The sequence below is a fragment of the Zingiber officinale genome, chromosome 7A (genome assembly GCF_018446385.1).
Source record: "Zingiber officinale cultivar Zhangliang chromosome 7A, Zo_v1.1, whole genome shotgun sequence".
Lineage (NCBI taxonomy): Eukaryota > Viridiplantae > Streptophyta > Magnoliopsida > Zingiberales > Zingiberaceae > Zingiber > Zingiber officinale.
The window spans coordinates 138,805,021-138,827,757 of record NC_055998.1 but is presented as its reverse complement, the minus strand read 5'-3'; the positions used below and the strand labels follow the sequence as shown (position 1 = coordinate 138,827,757).

The following is a 22,737-nucleotide window of genomic DNA, read 5'->3' as shown; positions in this document are numbered from 1 at the left end:
ATGGAAATAGGAAGAATACAAAGTATTGAACTCGCATTACATGGCCTTATAAACTTTAGAGAATAAGCATCAATTATCACAACAAATATGCTCAATCAAAATAAAAGTTCAAATCATATTTCTCAAAAAAACTTCGTCTCCAGTAACCAGCAAAAAAAGGTGGGCCCATCAGAAACAAACTAAGAGAGAATGTAAGCAGAAAGTATAGTCTCTCAGAGCTTCTGCTTAGTCTCCAGATCAGTCTTCAAATCTTTTTTCAGCATCAGAATGTACAAGGGAATCATGCTTGCCATTTTCCATGTTGTTGAGCTCTTCTACACTCACCGTTGGGCCCTCGATGACCTGTAAGCAAATCAGTGAAAACCAAATCAGCTTAGCATGATGGACCATCAAATAATTATAGGGAAATTAACTAAGAAAAGGTGGGAACCACCAACTTGATAGTTTTGACTGTTTTAGTTGTAGTTTTATCTTTGCAATGTCCAAGCGTGACCAAAGACTTTATCATTTCTTCATCAGTTTCAATTGATCCAGTTAATTTGTTATCCGGAGAATTTTGTTACTAGTTAGAAGATATCCAATTGAGAGGAATGCCCAAGCTAAAAGAGAAACAACCATTCTTCGTAGCTGAAAATTCTGTGTGCCAACATGCAATAGAAGATGGCTGGAAAAGTCTGTGTGCCAACATGGGAAACAACCTTTGTCTGCATTCTAGTGAAATTTAGTCTTAGTGAATAAGATTCATGATAACAGAAGTAATTGATATGAAGAAGATCCATGATATTAATATCCATCCATGTGATATTTTGAGTTTATTTTTGGTGCCAAACATTGAAAATAGATTCTATCAGAAACTCACTAGGGATGGAATGCCATTCATGTAAACCAAAATGGCAAAAAGGAATAGCACAAAAAATGATCCAGAGAATCCTCCTATTAACTTTCAATAATATCTGTGACAACATAGCAGTGTACTGGCAACATCTCAAGAAAATAACCTAATTTACTGATGACAGATGAAGTGAATCATACTACTTAATATTGTACAAACGCTATTAACAATTTGGACAAATTATAGGGACTAACCTTTGCTTTGACATCATATTTTAAGAAAAGCATATTATGATGTTCATTGGGTGGTTGTCACAGAATTAATCACCTGAAATTGTATCCAACAAAGAACCCTATAAATAGTAAATAGAGATATTTGACTACAACAAAGTATATCAAGCAAAAGTTATCTCATAGGTACCGAACAATAATGCTATATCGCTTAAAACATAATAAAACATACCTTTTTTCTGGCCTTTGCAACTGATTTCTTCACAATTTGTTCAATCTTAGATTGTTTCCTCTTTGTGGGTGGACGACCTCGAGATCGTACTTTTAATCGAGAGTGTATTGTTTTTGAACTCGATGTAGATGCTTCTTTCAGTTGGTCCGCCCTTGAATGATCTGTCTGAATAGCAATCAATTTTTCCTTCGCATCTTTTAAGATTTTAACCAAAATAGAACAACTGTCATCATTATTTGCTCCAAGTTGTGGAACCTCTTGTATCAATGGAGTGAGAATATTATACCGATGTCTTTCTTCATCACAAACATATTCATCATAAATATTAGTGATGTAAAATACCGGAAATAGACGAGTATTAATAAGGAAATTTTTTGGAATTTTTTGGAATTTTTGGGAATTTTTCGGAGACCGTATGGACGAGTTCACGGGGATAAAAACGGGGTCCCGGGAAAGCCTGTTTTGGCTACCCCATTTAAATGAGGAAAAGTTGATTTTTCTTAATTCCTTTTTCTATTTTCTTTTTCTTGCTTTTATTTGTTCTCTTCTCCTCACGCCGAACCCGTGCCTTTCCTCCCGACTCCTTCCCCGCGCGTGCCGAAGCCCTCTCCCCTTGCCCTAACTGACGCCGAGCGGTTTTTCCTTCCCCCTCTCGCGACAAAACTCCTCGGCTTCTTCTTCTCATTTTTGCCCTAGCCATCGTCTTGGATGAGCTTTCTCCACTCGACGACGCCACCCCCCAGTATATCGCCAAGCTTTCTTTTCTGACCCAGCTCCACTCTTGCTCCGCCTTTTCGCCGAGCGACGGCGCCACTACAGTCGATAGCCGAGCCCTAGCGCTGGCCACCCTTGAACTCTCTACCGATCATCGATCTCCCTTCTTCCCCTAGCGACACTGCCGACCACCGGAACAAGTCGGTGCCATCCTTACTCTTGTGTCGTGAGCTAGTTTTGGGTCTCTCGCCGGTGCGTATTTGTTTGGGTTTAGTATCGGACAGGAGCAAGCAATGCCGAGTTCTTCTTGTGTCTCTGCTTGATAGTGCTGAAGACAATACCGAGCTGTGCTTTAGCCGGATCTTGGAGGTAAGTATGGTTGGTATTAGGTTAATAGTGATTTAAATCTGTACTGTGGTTGAATCCCGAATCTGATTTGTGATCTCCACTATTGACCTCACTTTTGATCCGAACAGGGTACTAGAATTCCAGAAGAGGATAAAATTTGCTGTGGGGTTTTTCTTGGATCCGGCAGACACTGCTTCCAGCAAAATTCTTTGATTTCCAACAACAAGAACGGTTGTGGAAATTGAGGTAAGTTGTAGTGCAGTTGTTTCTTTTGTTGTAGCATGCATCGAATTGAAGGAAAGGTTAGGAAATGGAATTGGATTCGAATTTATTATGTTAGGCCGGATATATATATATATATATATATATATATATATATATATATATATATATATATATATATATATATATATATAGACCTTGATCAAATTGTATAGTGGAACGAATTAGGGTTTAAGAAGCTAACCCTAGTTAGTTGAGGTTTATGGATTAGGGTTTTGCTCTAAATTAGTGTAAGAGATTTTATTTAGCTATTTATATGATTGTAGCTAAATGAAATATATTTTTATTGGTGACACAGGACTTTGACGCGAGACGAGTATTTCGGAGTCAGATTTGGACCATTTTATCGGAGGCGGGTACTTTGACTTATGTCTTTTGATATGCATAATAATGTGTTTAACATATAGCAATAATTGTGTTATCCATTTATTTCGGTTGGTCACTACATGATCTGTTACATGTTTGCTTGTTTACTTATTATGCACTGCATGTTATTATTTACCTGATCATACATGCTTTTAGGTAGTGACCCAACCATATGATACATTATGTTCAGGACCTAGGGTTTATTTGATACCCTATCTGTTTGTATACCTTCCATTTGATCCATTATCTTGTAGTACATATTTTATACTTATGTATAGAGCATGCTATGCTATTCGTGATATTACCATGTTTAGTGTCATGCATCATCTTGCATGATTGCATGCTGTGCGATTGTCTGCTCCATTATTGTTGAGTACCTCGCCAGTTACATGTATCTGTACACACCACCACTCATGGGTTAGTGGTATATCAGACAGGTGTGTGACAGTTCTGTTGTTTGGCTCCGTTGGTATGGTGACTCAGCGTGGTAGCCAGCAGACAGTTCCGCTCTGTTTGGCTCCGTTGGTTTAGTGTAGCAGCGTTGTAGCCGGTAGGCAGTTGGACTTTGTTTGGCTCCGTTGGTCCGCTCATGGGTAGTGTGACTCAGCGTAGTAGCCGGCAGAGAGTCCTCCCCGTCATCGTGTACCGGGAGATGAGAGCATTGCGCTCCCCCATTTATTATTTCGGGGTAGGAGTATGTGTGTACTCCGACAGCATCCCGTTCACTCGGTCACTCATTAGGAGCAGTGATGTCAGAGTGCACGGTTGTCACAGTCCTACCCACTCGGACTCACCATTGTGTGTGAGATGGCTGACTGGCGTCAGGGGTGACCATGTCATTGGCATCATACGCATGATGCATTTATTGCTTGTGTTTGTTGCATTTACTTGCTGCATTTATATGGATGCATATGATTGACATGCATACAGGATTATGACACTCTCGGTCTGATGACCCTGTTACCTTTTACCTTGATCCTAGTTAGTACAGTTTTCTCCTGTTTTTGTTTCAGTTGCATTTATCCTTCTCGTATTCAGGAGACTGTACGCATGATTAGTGTTGTCTGTTATTTACTTTATTATGCATATCAGTTGTTACCTGCTGAGCATTGAACTTACCCCCGCCTCCGTTGTTATTTTCAGGTTGATGTTGTCAGGAGGTCGTTCCAGTCGCTAGTCCCCATTGCACGTAGTGCTAGTCCTCTGCTGATCACGAGTCGTTATTTTAGTTTTCTCTATCAAACTATGTTTTGGTCTTGTAATGTTTTACTTATGGATCTTGTATGGATTCTTATCGTTCATGGATTTTGGTACGATTTGGATATGTTTTACTCCATGCCTGCCTGGACGGCAGAAGATGTGAGTTTGTCGGATTTGTGTTTTATGAGTGTAGTGGAGTAGGAAAAATCGGATTTGAGCTTTACGAGTGTAGTTGAGTAGGGTTGTTTTCGAGTCATCGTATTACTGTTCTATTTGTTTACTATTAACTACGTGGTGATTGTTTTATTATTGTTATTATTCCAGCCGCATGTGGCTGAGGTATATAGTGATTGTAGAAAGTTTCAGATTGTCCGCCGTACAGGGGAGATGCTGCCGAAATTTCTTCGGACAGGGACTCCTCCGGGGCGTGACAATTTATTTGGTATCAGAGCTTATGTTTTACGATTTTTATTTTCGTATTTTGGGATATTTGGGATAACCTGATACCAATTTATTTGGTATCAGAGCGCCAAAGTTGGCGATACTTGGTTGATTTCCGTGTGTTGGATTTTCGAGATTTATCTGATACCAATTTATTGGTATCAGAGTAGGGTGTGATACCTGCTTTTAGTATTCTGGATACATTGTGCTAGCCCAAGTTTGCGAGTCAAACTGGGTAATTATTTTGGTTGCACGGATTTTCCATTACGTATATGTTTTGGACTTTCATTTCGGATTAATATGGATTTCCGGTGATTTTCTTGTATGGAATTCCGAGGTCAATTTGGGGACTGGACAGCGACGGAATATCTCCAGACGGCAAATAGGTAAAAAGGTTGCTATATATTTAGACCTCTTACACTTCCTTGACTTGTTTAGTAATGTGAAACCTCTATGGAATACCCATATATTTGCTTATTTAAAAGGTAATTCTAGAAGCTTTCAAGCTCATAGAACTGTGATAATCCTTCATTGTGAAACGATTTGTTTCAATTGACCTATAGGTTGTTTCATGCACAAGGACAATAGGGATTGGACATCAATAACAGACTTGGTATTGAAGATAAATTTAGATACTGAAATAGGTTGATGGAAATATAGGAAACTGTTTGTTCCGGTAAATTCCGGAGTATGCAAACTGATCGTCGAGGCTAGTGTTCGACACTATCTCCGTAAACGATATTGCTCCGCTACGGTGCTTAACGGATTGTTGCAATTCGTTCCCAAGATACAACGACGACAATCGTCTCGGAATCGTAGCACTCCGACTTCCGAGACCAGCGAACCTTCTCGTAGGCTTCTTGGACTCTTGAATGCACAAGATGAGTGAGTGAATACTTGAGGAAGAGAAGATTAAGTTGAGTGATTTGATTCCAATCTGGAGGGTTCTATTTATACAGAAGGAAGAGGCTTTAGGGAGGGGTGTGACCTTTGGGTGGATTAATCTGGGCCGTCCGGACTGAAGAGTTATAACCCTTCACATAGCCCCTTTAATCTCATCCATCAGATCTAAGAGTTGTGACCCTCAGATCTATCAGCCATCGGATCTGGATCCATTGATCCGATGCTTCAGATCATGTCTCATCCCAAGCCGTCAGATCGTGACTCATTGTGATCCAACGCTCTAGATCGCATCACAAGCGATCCACCATACTTCTTTGATCAACGTTGATCAACGGCTGCCATCCGTTCGCCCAACCAACTGTCCAGTCATCTCCCTTTGCCCACGAGGATGCCACATAGGCACTGCCATGTCAGGTACTAGCCTGACACGTCACCCGAGTGCCATGTAGGCACTGCAATGTCATCTGGAGCATAAATTTAAGCTCCTCAATGCTCTTCGCGAAGTGCAAAGTGCAAAGTGCAAAGTGCAAAGTGCGCCTACAAAGCGCCCAAAGCGCCCATTGCGCACGTGCGCACGTGGCGGGTGGCGGGCTCACAGGTGCGAGCACCTGCTCGCCCCTGAGCAGAGAGTACCTGGTACTTTTCTGAGTTAACTCCAATAACTCAACATCATTAATAAGGAATGCACATCGGAAATTTCCGATGTGGGACTATTCTCCCTTGCATTTCCTTAATGAATAACCAACGTTATTTTGGGCCGACTTTGAACATTAATTTCTCATTCACCCTTAATCGGTTTTGAGCAAATTAATAGTCTAAATCTATCTACGCGAAACGTAGATTTCAATTTTGAAGTCAATTACGACTTTCAACAATTGATGGCTTCCGATTTTTCCTCCTCAAAATCGTATTGGTCCATTTAGGCCCCAATATCCAACAATCCCCCACATGAATGGAAATTAACGTAATGCGTGTATGCATGCTGACACTTTACAAGAGTCCAATCGATAAGTCACTGCATCGGGAGAGGTAGCTTGTGGCTTTGAACCTTCCGTAGTGGAATGCTATCGAGTATACTAGGCTGCGCAGTGAACGTGATGTCTTGAACTGCTCAGCTGTTTGTGTATACTAAGACAATAACACCCACACAGAGACCTATCTCACCTACTTTAGGTTCTCATGGTTGGTTCCGTTTTGGCCATGGACACCATCTTGGATTCATGAGTGTTTCATTGAAGCGGCCTGTCTTCACACTCACATAGGTGACACTTCTATCAAGAGTATCCTACCATACTCCACCTTATAAGGTATAGAAGTCACTAAAAGCATAAGCTTAACCTCACTACATGAGATAGGACAGCACAAATTCATCCTAGGATTGGGATAGAGATAAAATATCTCATGTGCTGTAACACAACTTCTGTAACTTCGTTGTCCCTTTGAACCAAGATCTTGGGATCTCCAGTCAACAAGGTTGGGTTACCGCTACAGTCGTTTTCAGTTGTAGATTTTTAATCTCATTCCTCTTGATGAGCAGTATACTTGATCTCGACTCAACCCTTTCGTAAGAGGATCCGCCAAATTATCTTTGGACTTAACATAGTCGATTGCAATCACTCCATTCGAGATCAACTGCCTAATGGTATTATGTCTACGACGTATATGTCGTGACTTCCCATTGTACATATTACTCTGTGCCCTTCCAATCGCCGATTGACTATCACAGTGGATCAGTAGGCAGGCACAGGTTTCATCCAGCTCGGAATATCTTCCAAGAAATTTCTCAGCCATTCAGCTTTCTCAGCTGCTTTATCTAGTGCTATAAACTCGGATTCCATAGTTGACCGAGCAATGCACGTCTGCTTAGTGGATTTCCAAGATACTACTCCCCCACCGATCGTGAAAACATATCCACTAGTGAATTTGGAGTCTTTTGTATCTGATATCCAATTAGCATCACAATATCCCTCCAGCACAGTAAGATATTTTCCATAATGTAATCCATAGTTCATAGTATATTTCAAATATCTAAGAACTCGCATCAATGCTTTCCAATGAGTGTCGTTTGGATTACTCGTAAAACGACTCAGCTTGTTGACTGCACAGGCAATATCCGGACGTGTGCAGTTTGTGAGATACATCAAACTGCCTATTATCCGAGAATATTCCAACTGCGATATGGTCTCACCATGGTTTTTCGCTAAGTGTTGACTTAGATCCATAGGTGTTTTCACTGTAGAGAGATCGTACGCATTGAATTTTTTCAATACAGATTCTACATAATGGGATTGTGTTAAAACTATCCCTTCTAATGTCCTGAAAATTTTAATTCCCAATATAACATCTGCTTGACCCATATCTTTCATATCGAAATTTTTTGTCAACATTTTCTTTGTAGTCATGATTACATCATGATTACTGCCCATTATTAGCATGTCGTCTACGTATAGACAGACAATTACATAGCCTTCAGGTGTGTTTTTGACATAAATGCATTTGTCACATTCATTTATTCTGAATTCGTTTGACAGCATTACTTTGTCAAATTTTTCGTGCCATTGTTTAGGCGCTTGCTTAAGTCCGTATAACGACTTAACAAGTCGACACACCTTTTTCTCATTTCTTGGAGCTATGAACCCTTCGGGTTGCTCCATATAAATTTCTTCTTCCAACTCACCATTTAAGAATGCAGTCTTAACATCCATTTGATGTATTTCAAGGTCATACAGTGCTGCAATGGCTATTAGCACTCGTATGGACGTAATCCTTATCACCGGTGAGTAGGTGTCGAAGTAATTAAGGCCTTCCTCTTGCTTGTACCCTTTGGCTACAAGTCTGGCCTTATACTTGTCAATTGATCCATCAGCTTTATACTTGCGTTTTAGTATCCACTTACAACCTAATGGTTTATTACCAGAAGGAAGGTCTACTAATTCCCAAGTATGATTATTCATGATAGACTCAATCTCACTATTGACAGCTTCTTTCCACATTGGAGCATCGGGACTAGAGAGAGCCTCACTTAATGTTCTTGGTTCCATTTCTGACATGAAAGTCATGAAATCTGGCCCGAACGATTTCTCAACTCTAGCCCGTTTGCTACGACGTGGCTCTTTGTTTTGATCGTCAATAGTTCTTTTATAACAGCTAAGTTCGGTAACGACATTCTCGTTTGAACTTCCGTTGTTATCATTTTCAACATTTCCTTTCTTATTTGGGAATACGTTTTCAAAGAATATTGCATTCCGAGATTCTATGGTTGTTCCCACATGAATATCAGGAATGTCTGATTTGTGAACTAGGAAACGATATGCACTACTATTATGGGCATATCCGACAAATACCGCATCGAACGTTTTAGGTCCGATCTTTACTTGCTTTGGTTTAGGTACTTCGACCTTTGCCAAGCACCCCCACACTTTCAGGTATTTGTACGATGGCTCACGGCCTTTCCATAGTTCATAAGGAGTTTTATCACTTTTCTTATGAGGGATTTTGTTGAGAATGTGATTTGCCGATAATATTGCTTCCCCCCACAAGTTTTGAGGTAAGCCTGAATTTATCAACAAGGCATTCATCATCTCTTTTAGTGTCCGATTTTTACGTTCGGCAACACCGTTCGATTGAGGTGAGTAAGGTGCCGTTGTTTGATGAATAATGTCAGATTCTGAACAAAATTCATTAAACGGTGCACCATATTCTCCACCTCTATCGCTACGAATTATTTTAATTCGTTTGTCAAGTTGATTTTCAACTTCTGTTTTATAAGTTCTAAATGCCTCTAGGGCTTCGTCTTTACTTCTTAAAAGAAAGACATAACAGAACTTTGTGCAGTCATCGATAAAAGTAATGAAATACTTTTTACCTCCTCTAGTTTGTACAAATTTCAAATCACATAGATCACTATGTATTAATTCTAGAGGAGTCGTTGACCTTTCCACCGAATGGAAAGGTAGTTTCGTTATTTTAACTTCCACACACACTTCACATTTGTGTGTTTCGTCAAGATTGACGTTCGGTAATAAATTTAGTTTGACGAGACGTTTCAGAGTATTATTATGCACATGTCCGAGTCGATCATACCACAAATTAAAACACTCAACCTCATAGCTGGAAGCAATTATTTTATTACCATCAAATTTTCGGAGTACAGTCATTACAACCATTTTAAATAGACTTTGTTCTAAGTAACCCTTTTCTACGAAGACACCATTCTTCGTAAGGACAAAGTTGTTGGACTGGAACACTAGTCTAAACCCGGCCTTAACAAGTGCCGATCTAGAAACTAGGTTCTTTCTGATGTCGGGAACATGAAGCACATCAATCAGAGTTAGCTCCTTTCCAGATGTCATCTTCAGAACAACTTTTCCGAGTCCGACTATCGGAGATGTCGTGGAATTGCCCATATAGAGCTTCCTTCCATTTATCGGAGTATACTTGGAGAACATCGCCTTATCTGAACAGATATGACGAGTTGCTCCAGTATCGATCCACCACTGCTTCGGGTTATCCTCCACTGTATTGGATTCAAACACGACCGCAGTGAGATCCAAGTCGTCAAGAGAGGTTCTGACGTGGTTTGCAGCATCTTTTGGCCCCTTGGTCGGCTTCTTCGGGTGTCTGCAGTCCTTGGACATGTGTCCTGACTTTCCACAGTTGTAGCAAGAGCCCTTGAACTTCTTTACTTGAGCCTTCTTCTTGAACTGCTTTGGCTTTTTGGCGTTCGGCTCGACCAGGTTGGACATATCGTCTATAGTCCGCTTGGTTCCTCTGCATCGGATAACTTTCGATTATCCTCCTCTATTCGTAGCCTCAGGATCAGGTCTTGCAGCCCTATCTCCTTTTGCTTGTGCTTTAGGTAATTCTTGAAATCCTTCCATGACGGAGGGAGCTTCTCAATTACCGCAGCAACTGCGAATGACTCGTTCAGCTTCATTCCTTCGGCGTCCAGATCATGCAGTATTAATTGCATATCTTGGACTTGAGATGAGACGCTCTTTGAGTCCACCATCTTGAAATCCAGAAACCGGCCGACGATGAATTTCTTCAGTCCGGCATTTTCGGTCTTGTATTTCTTCTCAAGCGATTCCCACAAAGATTTCGCTGTCTCCAATGAACAATACACGTTATACAACGTGTTGTCCAAGGCGTTGAGAATGTAGTTGCGACACAGAAAATCTCCGTGCGTCCACGTATCGCAAGCAGCCTTGCTACCGTCCGTAGCGACTGGCGGGTCTTCACGCAAAAACCGTACAAGGTTTAGCGTTGTTAAGTAGAACAGCATCTTCTGCTGCCATCTTTTGAAGTCGGCTCCGGTGAATTTCTCCGGCTTTTCTCCGTGCGGAATGGATGTCGGAACGGCGGTCGGAACGGCCGTCGGAACAGCGGTCGGAATGGCGGTTGGAACGTCGTTGGTAGCCATATCAGTTTGTACGGAATATCGTTTACGACTGTTGATTCCGGTAAATTCCGGAGTATGCAAACTGTCGAGGCTAGTGTTCGACACTATCTCCGTAAACGATATTGCTCCGCTACGGTGCTTAACGGATTGTTGCAATTCGTTCCCAAGATACAACGACGACAATCGTCTCGGAATCGTAGCACTCCGACTTCCGAGACCAGCGAACCTTCTCGTAGGCTTCTTGGACTCTTGAATGCACAAGATGAGTGAGTGAATACTTGAGGAAGAGAAGATTAAGTTGAGTGATTTGATTCCAATCTGGAGGGTTCTATTTATACAGAAGGAAGAGGCTTTAGGGAGGGGTGTGACCTTTGGGTGGATTAATCTGGGCCGTCCGGACTGAAGAGTTATAACCCTTCACATAGCCCCTTTAATCTCATCCATCAGATCTAAGAGTTGTGACCCTCAGATCTATCAGCCATCGGATCTGGATCCATTGATCCGATGCTTCAGATCATGTCTCATCCCAAGCCGTCAGATCGCATCACAAGCGATCCACCATACTTCAAAGGAGCATAAATTTAAGCTCCTCAATGCCTACAAAGCGCCCATTGCGCACGTGGCGGGTGGCGGGCTCACAGGTGCGAGCACCTGCTCGCCCCTGAGCAGAGAGTACCTGGTACTTTTCTGAGTTAACTCCAATAACTCAACATCATTAATAAGTAAGGAATGCACATCGGAAATTTCCGATGTGGGACTATTCTCCCTTGCATTTCCTTAATGAATAACCAACGTTATTTTGGGCCGACTTTGAACATTAATTTCCCATTCACCCTTAATCGGTTTTGAGCAAATTAATAGTCTAAATCTATCTACGCGAAACGTAGATTTCAATTTTGAAGTCAATTACGACTTTCAACAATTGATGGCTTCCGATTTTTCCTCCTCAAAATCGTATTGGTCCATTTAGACCCCAATATCCAACAATTATGTAAAAAGTGAAATTCATTATCCTTACCGTCCCCCTCCCAACAACTATCTCAGGAGGGAGTACATAAAAAAAAATCAAAGTAACCATCACATAAGAGAGTAATCCTTTAGTCTTTATCGGTCAATGACTCAATAAAGAAGTTTATAACAATGGGTTTGATCTTTTCGGAATGTGTTGAACTTTAAAATTTTTCAAATTTCACAGAATTAGGAGAGATTCACCTCAAAGGTTTTAAAAAATAACTATCTGATTCATCCACCACAATCTAATAATTTATTTATATGGTTCATGTCACCTTACGAATATAGCTGAGTTAGTACACGGATGACAAAGATATTTCATTAGGCAAGAGTTTCACAAAGTTCATTGTCCTAAGGATTAAATATTCGCTCATCTAGAAGAGCACTTAAGACGAGTTAAATCAACTTTTTTACTTCATTGTTTACAATGGTTCATGTCTACATAAATAACTATAAAATTTCAAAATTGTGTAGTTCCTATCGGATTGAAATCATAACAACCAAACTTTAAATTTTTCTTTTTTTAACATTTACGGTCTAATTTATTAAAATAATATCATTCAAAACCAACAAAACTAAGATACCGTATTTTGAATATGTCTAATGAATGTATTAGTGTAAAAAAGAATAATTAGATAAATAAAATAAAAAATGAATGTTTCTTTATTATGGCTAGTTTGCCCGTGTGGTTAAGGGGAAGACTTAAGATCTTCTGCACATAAGTGCGCATGGGTTCGAACCCCATAGCTAGCAAAATTTTTGAAAAATTATATTTTTAAATCATGTATTTTAGGCTATCTAGTGAAGTTCAAATAACTAACTATCCTTTTATATTTGAATATTATCAATTAATAAAATTTTATTTTGTCTCATATAAATGTCGTATATTCATCACTTTTAAAAGCATATTTGTTGAAAATTATAAAAAATTAAAAAGTAAATGATAAACATAAATTACCCATTAAAAGATTTATATTTCATTAGCTTGTAGGATTGCTTTTTCTCTAGTCAATTTCCCACAATTTTTTGTACCATGGCGGTTTGAAGATGATGAATGTTGTCTCACGAAATGTTAAATAAATCTCCTTCAAGGGTGCCATCTTTAGCTAGTGAATTTGGTTGGAATGTAGCTGTCATTTTTGAAGGCTTCTCCCCATCTTTGAAAAATGGTTAAACTAGTATTAGGTATCTTGTATCATTGTTGCTCAACTTATGGCTAAGCTCTAGTTTCTTCTATTTCTTTGTCCACTCTCTATTTGATCTCTACCATTTCTCTTCTAAAAATAGCTTGAATGACTCTTCATTTTCTTTAAAATCATTTCAATTTTGACATCGACAATACTTATTATTGGATAAAAATAATAATCTGTTGGAGATATTTAAAACTTTATCAAATTTAAATTTAATTTATTTATAGAAATGATCTGAGCAGATAATCTCATATCAGACAAGTGCAAAGTGCGCCTACAAAGCGCCCATTGCGCACGTGGCGGGCTCACAGGTGCGAGCACCTGCTCGCCCCTGAGCAGAGAGTACCTGGTACTTTTCTGAGTTAACTCCAATAACTCAACATCATTAATAAGTAAGGAATGCACATCGGAAATTTCCGATGTGGGACTATTCTCCCTTGTATTTCCTTAATGAATAACCAACGTTATTTTGGGCCGACTTTGAACATTAATTTCTCATTCACCCTTAATCGGTTTTGAGCAAATTAATAGTCTAAATCTATCTACGCGAAACGTAGATTTCAATTTTGAAGTCAATTACGACTTTCAACAATTGATGGCTTCCGATTTTTCCTCCTCAAAATCGTATTGGTCCATTTAGACCCCAATATCCAACAGAAACAACTATATAATCACTATTATGACCATCTGGAAATAACTATGTCATTCATTGTGGTATAACAAGTATTGGATTTTTTAAATCTTCCTATCTGTTGCCATGTGTGCTACATGGTTGGTGGATATGGTCCTAGGACCTTTACTTAGACTGCTTTTAGTTATACTGAATTGAACAATAACCATATAGAGAATGATAAAACGAGAGGTGCCGTGATGCACTCTAATGCCACTTGAGAATAATTTGTAAGAGTTGTCATTGACAAATTCTTACCTGTAGTGTTGCTGGCCGACCATATTATCGATCATATTGATTTTAGTTAATAACCATACAAATAGTATTTAATGCCATAGTTATACTTGAGTTGAATGTTTAGTTATGAATTAAGCTTACAAGTAGAATATGAGATGTTCGCTACCACATATTGCCAAAATATTTGAAATAAGTGAACAGCCTGTTCTTTCCTACTGATCGTGGTGCAAGATAAACACCTATTGAAGTATGTATTGATATTTCTACTCAGATCATGATTAAAAGCAATTCCTGTAGGAAAAAAAAATATAATAAACAGATAATAAAATAATGACATATTTATTAATATAATTGATAAATAATAGCTATAGAATTAAACTCTTGCTAACATGTTAGTTGGTTAACTAATTAACTCTACTGTAATTTATTTCTTAATAGAGGAAAAGTGATTTAAAACTAGTAAACCTATATGATAAAGATGTATAGAATGCTTACTCAGATCTCAATACATCTATATTGTCAGATCTTACTAGTTATGATTTCCGTATTTATACGGTCACCAAAGAGGATGCGCAACGAGCCGACGGATCCGTTTTCCGCGGTACGATTTCCATTTATGCATTTTCCGCTGATATATTGATTGATACTGGTAGCTCGCATTCTTTTATATCCTGTACCTTTATGCGGGAGATTAGTAGATTACCTACTTTTAGACTACAACGATTGACCGTCTCCGTACCGTCCGGTGATACTTTAGACGTCACCCAGGAGGTCAGAGGTTGCCCGTTAGACTTTGGCAACATGATACTTACGGTAGATCTTCTAGTATTGGAGATGGTCGAGTTTGATATCATTCTTGGCATGGATTGGCTGTCAGTATATCATGTTACCGTTGATTACCAGACGAGGGTGATCACCTTCCGACCTCCGAACCAACCCTCGTGGGATTTCACTGGCATCAGAGATGACAGCATATCGATCATTTCGGCGATTCAGGCTCAGAAGCTGCTGTCACATGGATGCCAGAGTTTTCTGTTATCTTTGATTAGTATTGAGGACAGCAGTAGTTCGCAGCTCTCCGAGGTTCCTGTAGTCCGGGAGTACCCAGATGTATTTCCAGAAGAGCTGCGAGGTTTGCCTCCCAGAAGGCAAATCGAGTTCGCTATTGAGCTGATCGCGGGAACCGCACCGACATCGAAAGCTCCTTATCGTATGTCACCAAAAGAGTTGAACGAGCTGAAGGTTCAACTCCAGGAGCTTTTGGATAGGGGATTTATTCGCCCTAGTGTTTCTCCATGGGGTTCTCCGGTATTATTTGTCAAGAAAAAGGATGGCACCATGAGATTATGTATTGACTACAGATAGCTGAATGCAGTGACCGTCAGAAATAAATATCCATTACCACAGATCGAGAATTTGTTTGATCAGCTCAGAGGTACCTCCGTGTATTCTAAGATTGATCTACGATCCGAATATCATCAGCTGCGAGTCAGAGACTCAGATATTCAGAAGATCGCTTTCCGTACCAGATACGGTCATTATGAGTTTTTGGTAATGCCATTTGGGTTTATCAATGCTCCAGCGGTGTTTATGGACTTGATGAACCACATCTTTTTGGAATATTTGGATCAGTTTGTTATTATCTTCATTGATGACATATTGGTCTACTCTCGTTCCGAGGAGGAGCACGCACAGCATCTTCGCACAGTTTTGGAGATTCTTCGACGACATCAGCTGTACGCGAAGTTCAGCAAGTGTGCGTTCTGGCTATCCTCAGTCAGTTTTCTGGGACACGTGATCTCTAGCAGAGGTATTTCAGTAGATCCTCAGAAGATCGAGGCTGTCACCGGTTGGGAGCAGTCGAAATCAGTTCAGGAGATCCGCAGTTTTCTGGGATTGGCCGGATATTACCGACGTTTTGTCGAGGGTTTCTCGCGTATTGCTATGCCGCTGACACGCCTTACCAGGAAGGGCGTGAAGTTTACGTGGACAGAGGATTGTGAGACCAACTTTCAGGAGCTGAAGCGGAGATTAGTGTCGGCTCCAGAACTACCCAGTTTATGACCTGGAGTTAGCCGCCATCATATATGCTTTGAAGATTTGGCGTCATCACCTGTACGACATTACATTTGAGATTCTCACTGATCATAAGAGTCTCAAATACATTTTTACTCAGAAGGAGCTTAATCTCCGACAGAGGAGATGGATGGAGTTCCTGAAGGATTACAATTGTACCATTAGCTACCACCCGGGGAAAGCTAATGTGGTTGCCGATGCACTCAGCAGGAAGTCCAGAGGGACTTTGGCTTGCCACCGAGTTTCAGTTACAGACTTGGTTCAGGGGTTCTCTGAGTTAGACCTTGAGGAGCAGGGACAGACAGAGCAGGGTATTCTTGTTACCATGGTTGCTCAGTCGTCGATCAGGATGAGGATTCGAGAGGCCCAGGCTGGTGATCAGCATTTGCAGTTCATTAGCAGTCAGATAGCTTCCGGGCAGCAAACCGAGTTTACACGAGACGAGGAGGGTATTATGTACTTCCGAGGCAGATTATGCGTATCTCAGTCTCATCCGGTCTTACAGGAGCTACTTCAGGAGGCTCATCGCTCTCGATTTGTGATCCATCCAAGCGGGACCCGCATGTATCGAGACTTGAGGCGTTCCTATTGGTGGAACGGCATGAAGAAAGACATCGCGGATTTTGTAGCTAGATGTCTTGTCTGTCAGCAGGTGAAGGCTGAGCATTAGAGACCTGCCGGGTTACTTCAGCGGATTCCTATTCCTGAGTGGAAATGGGAACATATCACTATGGACTTTGTGGTGGGTTTGCCTAGGACACGACGAGGTCATGACGCGATTTGGGTAATCGTTGATCGATTAACCAAATCCGCGCACTTCTTAGCGATCCGGAGGACTGATTCCCTGGATCGATTGGCAGATCTGTATTGTCGAGAGATCATCAGATTACTTGGTGTTCCGTTGAGTATCATTTCGGATAGAGATCCACGGTTTACGTCACGTTTCTGGCAGAGTCTGCAGCAGGCCTTGGGCACACAACTCTGTTTCAGTACAACTTTCCATCTACAGACAGATGGACAGTCAGAGCGGACCATTCAGACTTTAGAGGATCTGCTGAGGTCATGTGTTATGGATTTCGGAGGCAGTTGGGAGGACCATCTGCCGTTGGTAGAGTTTGCTTACAACAACAGCTTTCGTTCGGCTATCCAGATGACACCGTTTGAGGCGTTGTATGGTAGACCTTGTCGGACACCCGTCCTCTGGGATGAGGTTGGAGAGGCCCAGTTGTTGGGACCTCATAGAGTTCAGCAGGATGCAGAGTTGGTCCGTACTATCAGACGGAGTATGTCGGAGGTACAAGACTGCTAGAAGAGTTATGCTGATCGGAGACGCAGACCACTAGAGTTCTCTGTTGGCGACCATGTATTTCTGCGAGTTTCACCCACGAAAGTGGTAAAGAGATTTGGCCTCAGAGGTAAGCTGGCTCCGCGGTATATTGGCCCTTTCGAGATCTTGGAGAGGATCGGAGCGGTAACTTACCGGTTAGCACTACCACCGTCCCTGGCAAGCGTCCACGATGTATTTCACGTATCTATGCTGCGGAGATACGTGCCCGACCCGACGCATGTGCTGGCAGATATTCCAATTCCAGTTCAGTCTGATATTACATATGAGGAGGTTCCGGTAAGGATTCTCGACCGGAAAAAGCGTCAGTTGCGGAACAAGACTATCCGGCTGGTTAAAGTCAGATGGCAGCATCATTCAGACGAGGAGGCTACTTGGGAGCTCGAGGATACGATCCGAGCTCGTTATCCTCATCTTTTCACTTGAGGTATGTGATTTAGTTTACCGTTCAGCATTTATACTCTTTACCTGTTATTAGTACTTGCTGATGGTAGATAACGAAATTTGGGGACCAAATTTTTATTAGTGGGGGAGAATGTAAAATACCGGAAATAGGCGAGTATTAATAAGGGAATTTTTCGAAATTTTTCGGAGACCGTATGGACGAGTTCACGGGGATAAAAACGGGGCCCCGGGAAAGCTTGTTTTGGCTACCCCATTTAAATGAGGAAAAATTGATTTTTCTTAATTCCTTTTTCTATTTTCTTTTCCTTGTTTTTATTTGTTCTTTTCTCCTCACGCCGAACCCGTGCCGAAGCCCTCTCCCCTTGCCCTAATTGACGCCGAGCGATTTTTCCTTCCCCCTCTCGCGACAAAACTCCTCGGCTTCTTCTTCTCATTTCTGCCCTAGCCATCGTCTCGGCTGAGCTTTCTCCACCCGACGGCGCCACCCCCCAGTATATCGCCAAGCTTTCTTTTCTGACCCAGCGCCACTCTTGCTCCGCCTTTTCACCGAGCGACGACGCCACTACAGTTGATAGCCGAGCCCTAGCGCTGGCCACCCTTGAGCCCTCTACCGATCGCCGATCTCCCTTCTTCCCCTAGCGACACTGCCGACCACCGGAACAAGTCGGTGCCATCCTTACTCTTGTGTCGTGAGCTAGTTTTGGGTCTCTCGCCGGTGCGTATTTGTTTGGGTTTAGTATCGGACAGGAGCAAGCAGTGCCGAGTTCTTCTTGTGTCTCTGCTTGATAGTGCCGAAGACAATACCGAGCTGTGCTTTAGCCGGATCTTGGAGGTAAGTATGGTTGGTATTAGGTTAATAGCGATTTAAATCTGTACTGTGGTTGAATCCCGAATCTGATTTGTGATCTCCACTATTGACCTCACTTTTGATCCGAACAGGGTACTAGAATTCCAGAAGAGGATAAAATTTGCTGTGGGGTTTTTCTTGGATCCGGCAGACACTGCTTCCAGCAAAATTCTTTGATTTCCAACAGCAAGAACGACTGTGGAAATTGAGGTAAGCTGTAGTGCAGTTGTTTCTTTTGTTGTAGCATGCATCGAATTGAAGGAAAGGTTAGGAAATGGAATTGGATTCGAATTTATTATGTTAGGCCGGATATATATATATATATATATATATATATATATATATATATATATAGACCTTGATCAAATTGTATAGTAGAACGAATTAGGGTTTAAGAAGCTAACCCTAGTTGGTTGAGGTTTATGGATTAGGGTTTTGCTCTAAATTAGTGTAAGAGATTTTATTTAGCTATTTATATGATTGTAGCTAAATGAAATATATTTTTATTCGTGACACAGGACTTTGACACGAGACGAGTATCTCGGAGTCAGATTTCGACCATTTTATCGGAGGCGGGTACTTTGACTTATGTCTTTTGATATGCATAATAATGTGTTTAACATATAGCAATAATTGTGTTATCCATTTATTTCGGTTGGTCACTACATGATCTGTTACATGTTTGCTTGTTTACTTATTATGCACTGCATGTTATTATTTACCTGATCATACATGCTTTTAGGTAGTGACCCAACCATATGATACATTATGTTCAGGACCTAGGGTTTATTTGATACCCTATCTGTTTGTGTACCTTCCATTTGATCCATTATCTTGTAGTACACATTTTATACTTATGTATAGAGCATGCTATGCTATTCGTGATATTGCCATGTTTAGTGTCATGCATCATCTTGCATGATTGCATGCTGTGCGGTTGTCTGCTCCATTATTGTTGAGCACCTCATCAGTTACATGTATCTGTACACACCACCACTCATGGATTAGTGGTATATCAGACAGGTGTGTGGCAGTTCTGCTATTTGGCTCCGTTGGTCTGGTGACTCAGCGTGGTAGCCGGAAGACAGTTCCGCTCTGTTTGGCTCCATTGGTTTAGTGTAGCAGCGTTGTAGCCGGCAGACAATTGGACTTTGTTTGGCTCCGTTGGTCCGCTCATGGGTAGTGTGACTCAGCGTAGTAGCCGGCAGAGAGTCCTCCCCGTCATCGTGTACCGGGAGATGAGAGCATTGCGCTCCCCCATTTATTATTTCGGGGTAGGAGTATGTGTGTACTCCGACAGCATCCCGTTCACTCGGTCACTCATCAGGAGCAGTGATGTCAGAGTGCACGGTTGTCACAGTCCTACCCACTCGGACTCACCATTGTGTGTGAGATGGCTGACTGGCGTCAGGGGTGACCATGACATTGGCATCATACGCATGATGCATTTATTGCTTGTGTTTGTTGCATTTACTTGCTGCATTTATATGGATGCATATGATTGACATGCATACAGGATTATGACACTCTCGGTCTGATGACCCTGTTACCTTTTACCTTGATCCTAGTTAGTACAGTTTTCTCCTATTTTTGTTTCAGTTGCATTTATCCTTCTCGTATTCAGGAGACTGTACGCATGATTAGTGTTGTCTGTTATTTACTTTATTATGCATATCAGTTGTTACCTGCTGAGCGTTGGACTCACCCCCGCTGATCACCAGTCGTTATTTTAGTTTTCTCTATCAGACTATGTTTTGGTCTTGTAATGTTTTACTTATGGATCTTGTATAGATTCTTATCGTTGATGGATTTTGGTACGATTTGGATATGTTTTACTCCATGCCTGCCTGGACGGCAGAAGAGGTGAGTTTGTCGGATTTGTATTTTATGAGTGTAGTGGAGTAGGAAAAATCGGATTTGAGCTTTACGAGTGTAGTTGAGTAGGGTTGTTTTCGAGTCATCGTATTACTGTTCTATTTGTTTAGTATTAACTGCGTGATGATTGTTTTATTATTGTTATTATTCCAGCTGCATGTGGCTGAGGTATATAGTGATTGTAGAAAGTTTCAGATTGTCCGCCGTACAGGGGAGATGCTGCCGAAATTTCTTCGGACAGGGACTCCTCCGGGGCGTGACAAGTGATACTTTGATAACCACGCTTAATATCTTTGCGCCATCGATCCATAATATAATTCATAGGAACCTCAATCACCTTCATTCGTATCAATACAGAGATCACATGCCTACATAAAATTCCACGAAACTCAAAAAGATGGCATAGACACTTAACTTGACAATCTAACTCAGTATAGTGTACCCTGAAGGAAGCATCTCTTATAGGGTCTCCATTTTTTCCCAACAAAGTTTCTACTACTTCAAATATAAAAGCAACCCCTTCTTGCCTCACTAGTGAGGTATTGCAAAACATCAACCCTCTTATCTCATCTTGGAACAACTTAAATAAGTTGTTAGTGTAGAAACTTTGAAATTGTCTTTCAATAGGATAACTAGTAATTACTGGTATCATTGAATTAAATGAACCAAAATCCAAATGTTTTTTTTTTCAATCTTCTTTTTCAAAGCATTATCATACTGTTCAACAAATTGCTTCAAAGAAGTTTTGGAATGAACATATTCATCAAAAAAAACATTCATACTTTCACTCCTTTGAGATGTGGGCATACCTGCCCAAAACTTATCTTTGACGTACACAGATATCCATTCATTCCGTTGTTCATACAAAAATTTCAACCAGTCATTGTTCTCCAAATTAAAATCCTCAATCATTGTCATCCATCTCTCATCACATTCATCAACAGTAAGCGAGTTGTAAACAATATTCTTCAATTGTTTCTTTATCATTTTATATTGAGCATGACCACCTAACTTTGCTGGTAGTTTTTTCATTATATGCCAAAGACACAAACGATGATGAGAATTCGGAAATATCTCTTCAATAGCAATTGCCATGGCGCGACATTGGTCTGTGATTATGGCCTTTGGAGCACGTCCAAGCATACATGTCAGCCAAGATTTGAACAACCATATGAATGTTTCTGAATCTTCGCTTGATAATAATCCACATCCAAGCAAAATGGATTGACCATGATGATTCACCCCATCAAAAGGAGCAAATGGCATGTCATAACTATTAGTTAAATAAGTTGTATCAAAAGTCACGACATCAGAAAAGTAATCATATGCAGCCCTACATCTTGCATCTGCCCAAAAAATATTTCTTATTCGAGATTCTTCATCTAAATCAAGCACATAAAAGAAGTTTGAGTTCCGACTTTGCATGCGACAAAAATAATTACTCAAGGCTTCAACATCTCCATCCCCTAACCTCAACCTTCTAGCTTCTGAAATAAAATTCCTACACTTTCTCTCATCAAATGACAAATTCTCATAGCCTCCAGCCTCAACTACCAATGAATGAAAACTTTTACTTAAAGTTATTCCTGCTTGATCATTTAATTCAAGTTTCCTCTTTGTAGTTGAATCCAATAATTTATTACATCTAAAATGTCGTGACTTTCCCGGGCTCAAGACATGATTATGTTCAAGAGATACACTACTTATCACAAAGTTATCATCATTCCGAATAACAACATTAATCTTAGCTTTGCAATTCGTCTTAGTAGAAGGTCTAGGGTACATAACATTTTTTGCTTGAGATACTGTTTTACCACTTTTGGCACATCCAAAACAAAAATATTTTTGCTTTTCATCATCTCCCTTCTTTCCACCTAATTTGAAAATACCAAAACCAACATTCTGAGCATAGGATTTATAAAAATTACGAACTTCATCTTCAGATAAAAAAGTCATTCCAATCTTAGGAATCATGACTTCATTTAAACTAGACGGAGATAGGTCTTGATGCACATTCTCGTTGTTATCATTTACCTCATTTGAATCACTTTTTCCTTGTTCCATGATTATTTTTCACCTACATTTATTCAAAATAGAAGGCAGGTAAGTATTCACCTACATTTTTGTATAAA

At 40.6% G+C, this 22,737-nt stretch overlaps 1 protein-coding gene across 1 annotated transcript; it reads right to left on the bottom strand.

Annotated features, from left to right (window-relative positions):
* Positions 1–237: 237 nt before the first annotated feature.
* Positions 238–22,669, bottom strand: LOC121999772 (protein FAR1-RELATED SEQUENCE 6-like). The gene is made up of 3 exons (XM_042554410.1): positions 21,415–22,669; positions 1,295–1,590; positions 238–342 (listed from the first exon to the last, which is right to left on the bottom strand). Exons 1-3 carry the CDS (start codon positions 22,667–22,669, stop codon positions 238–240), a joined length of 1,656 nt encoding a protein of 551 aa, XP_042410344.1.
* Positions 22,670–22,737: the final 68 nt, after the last annotated feature.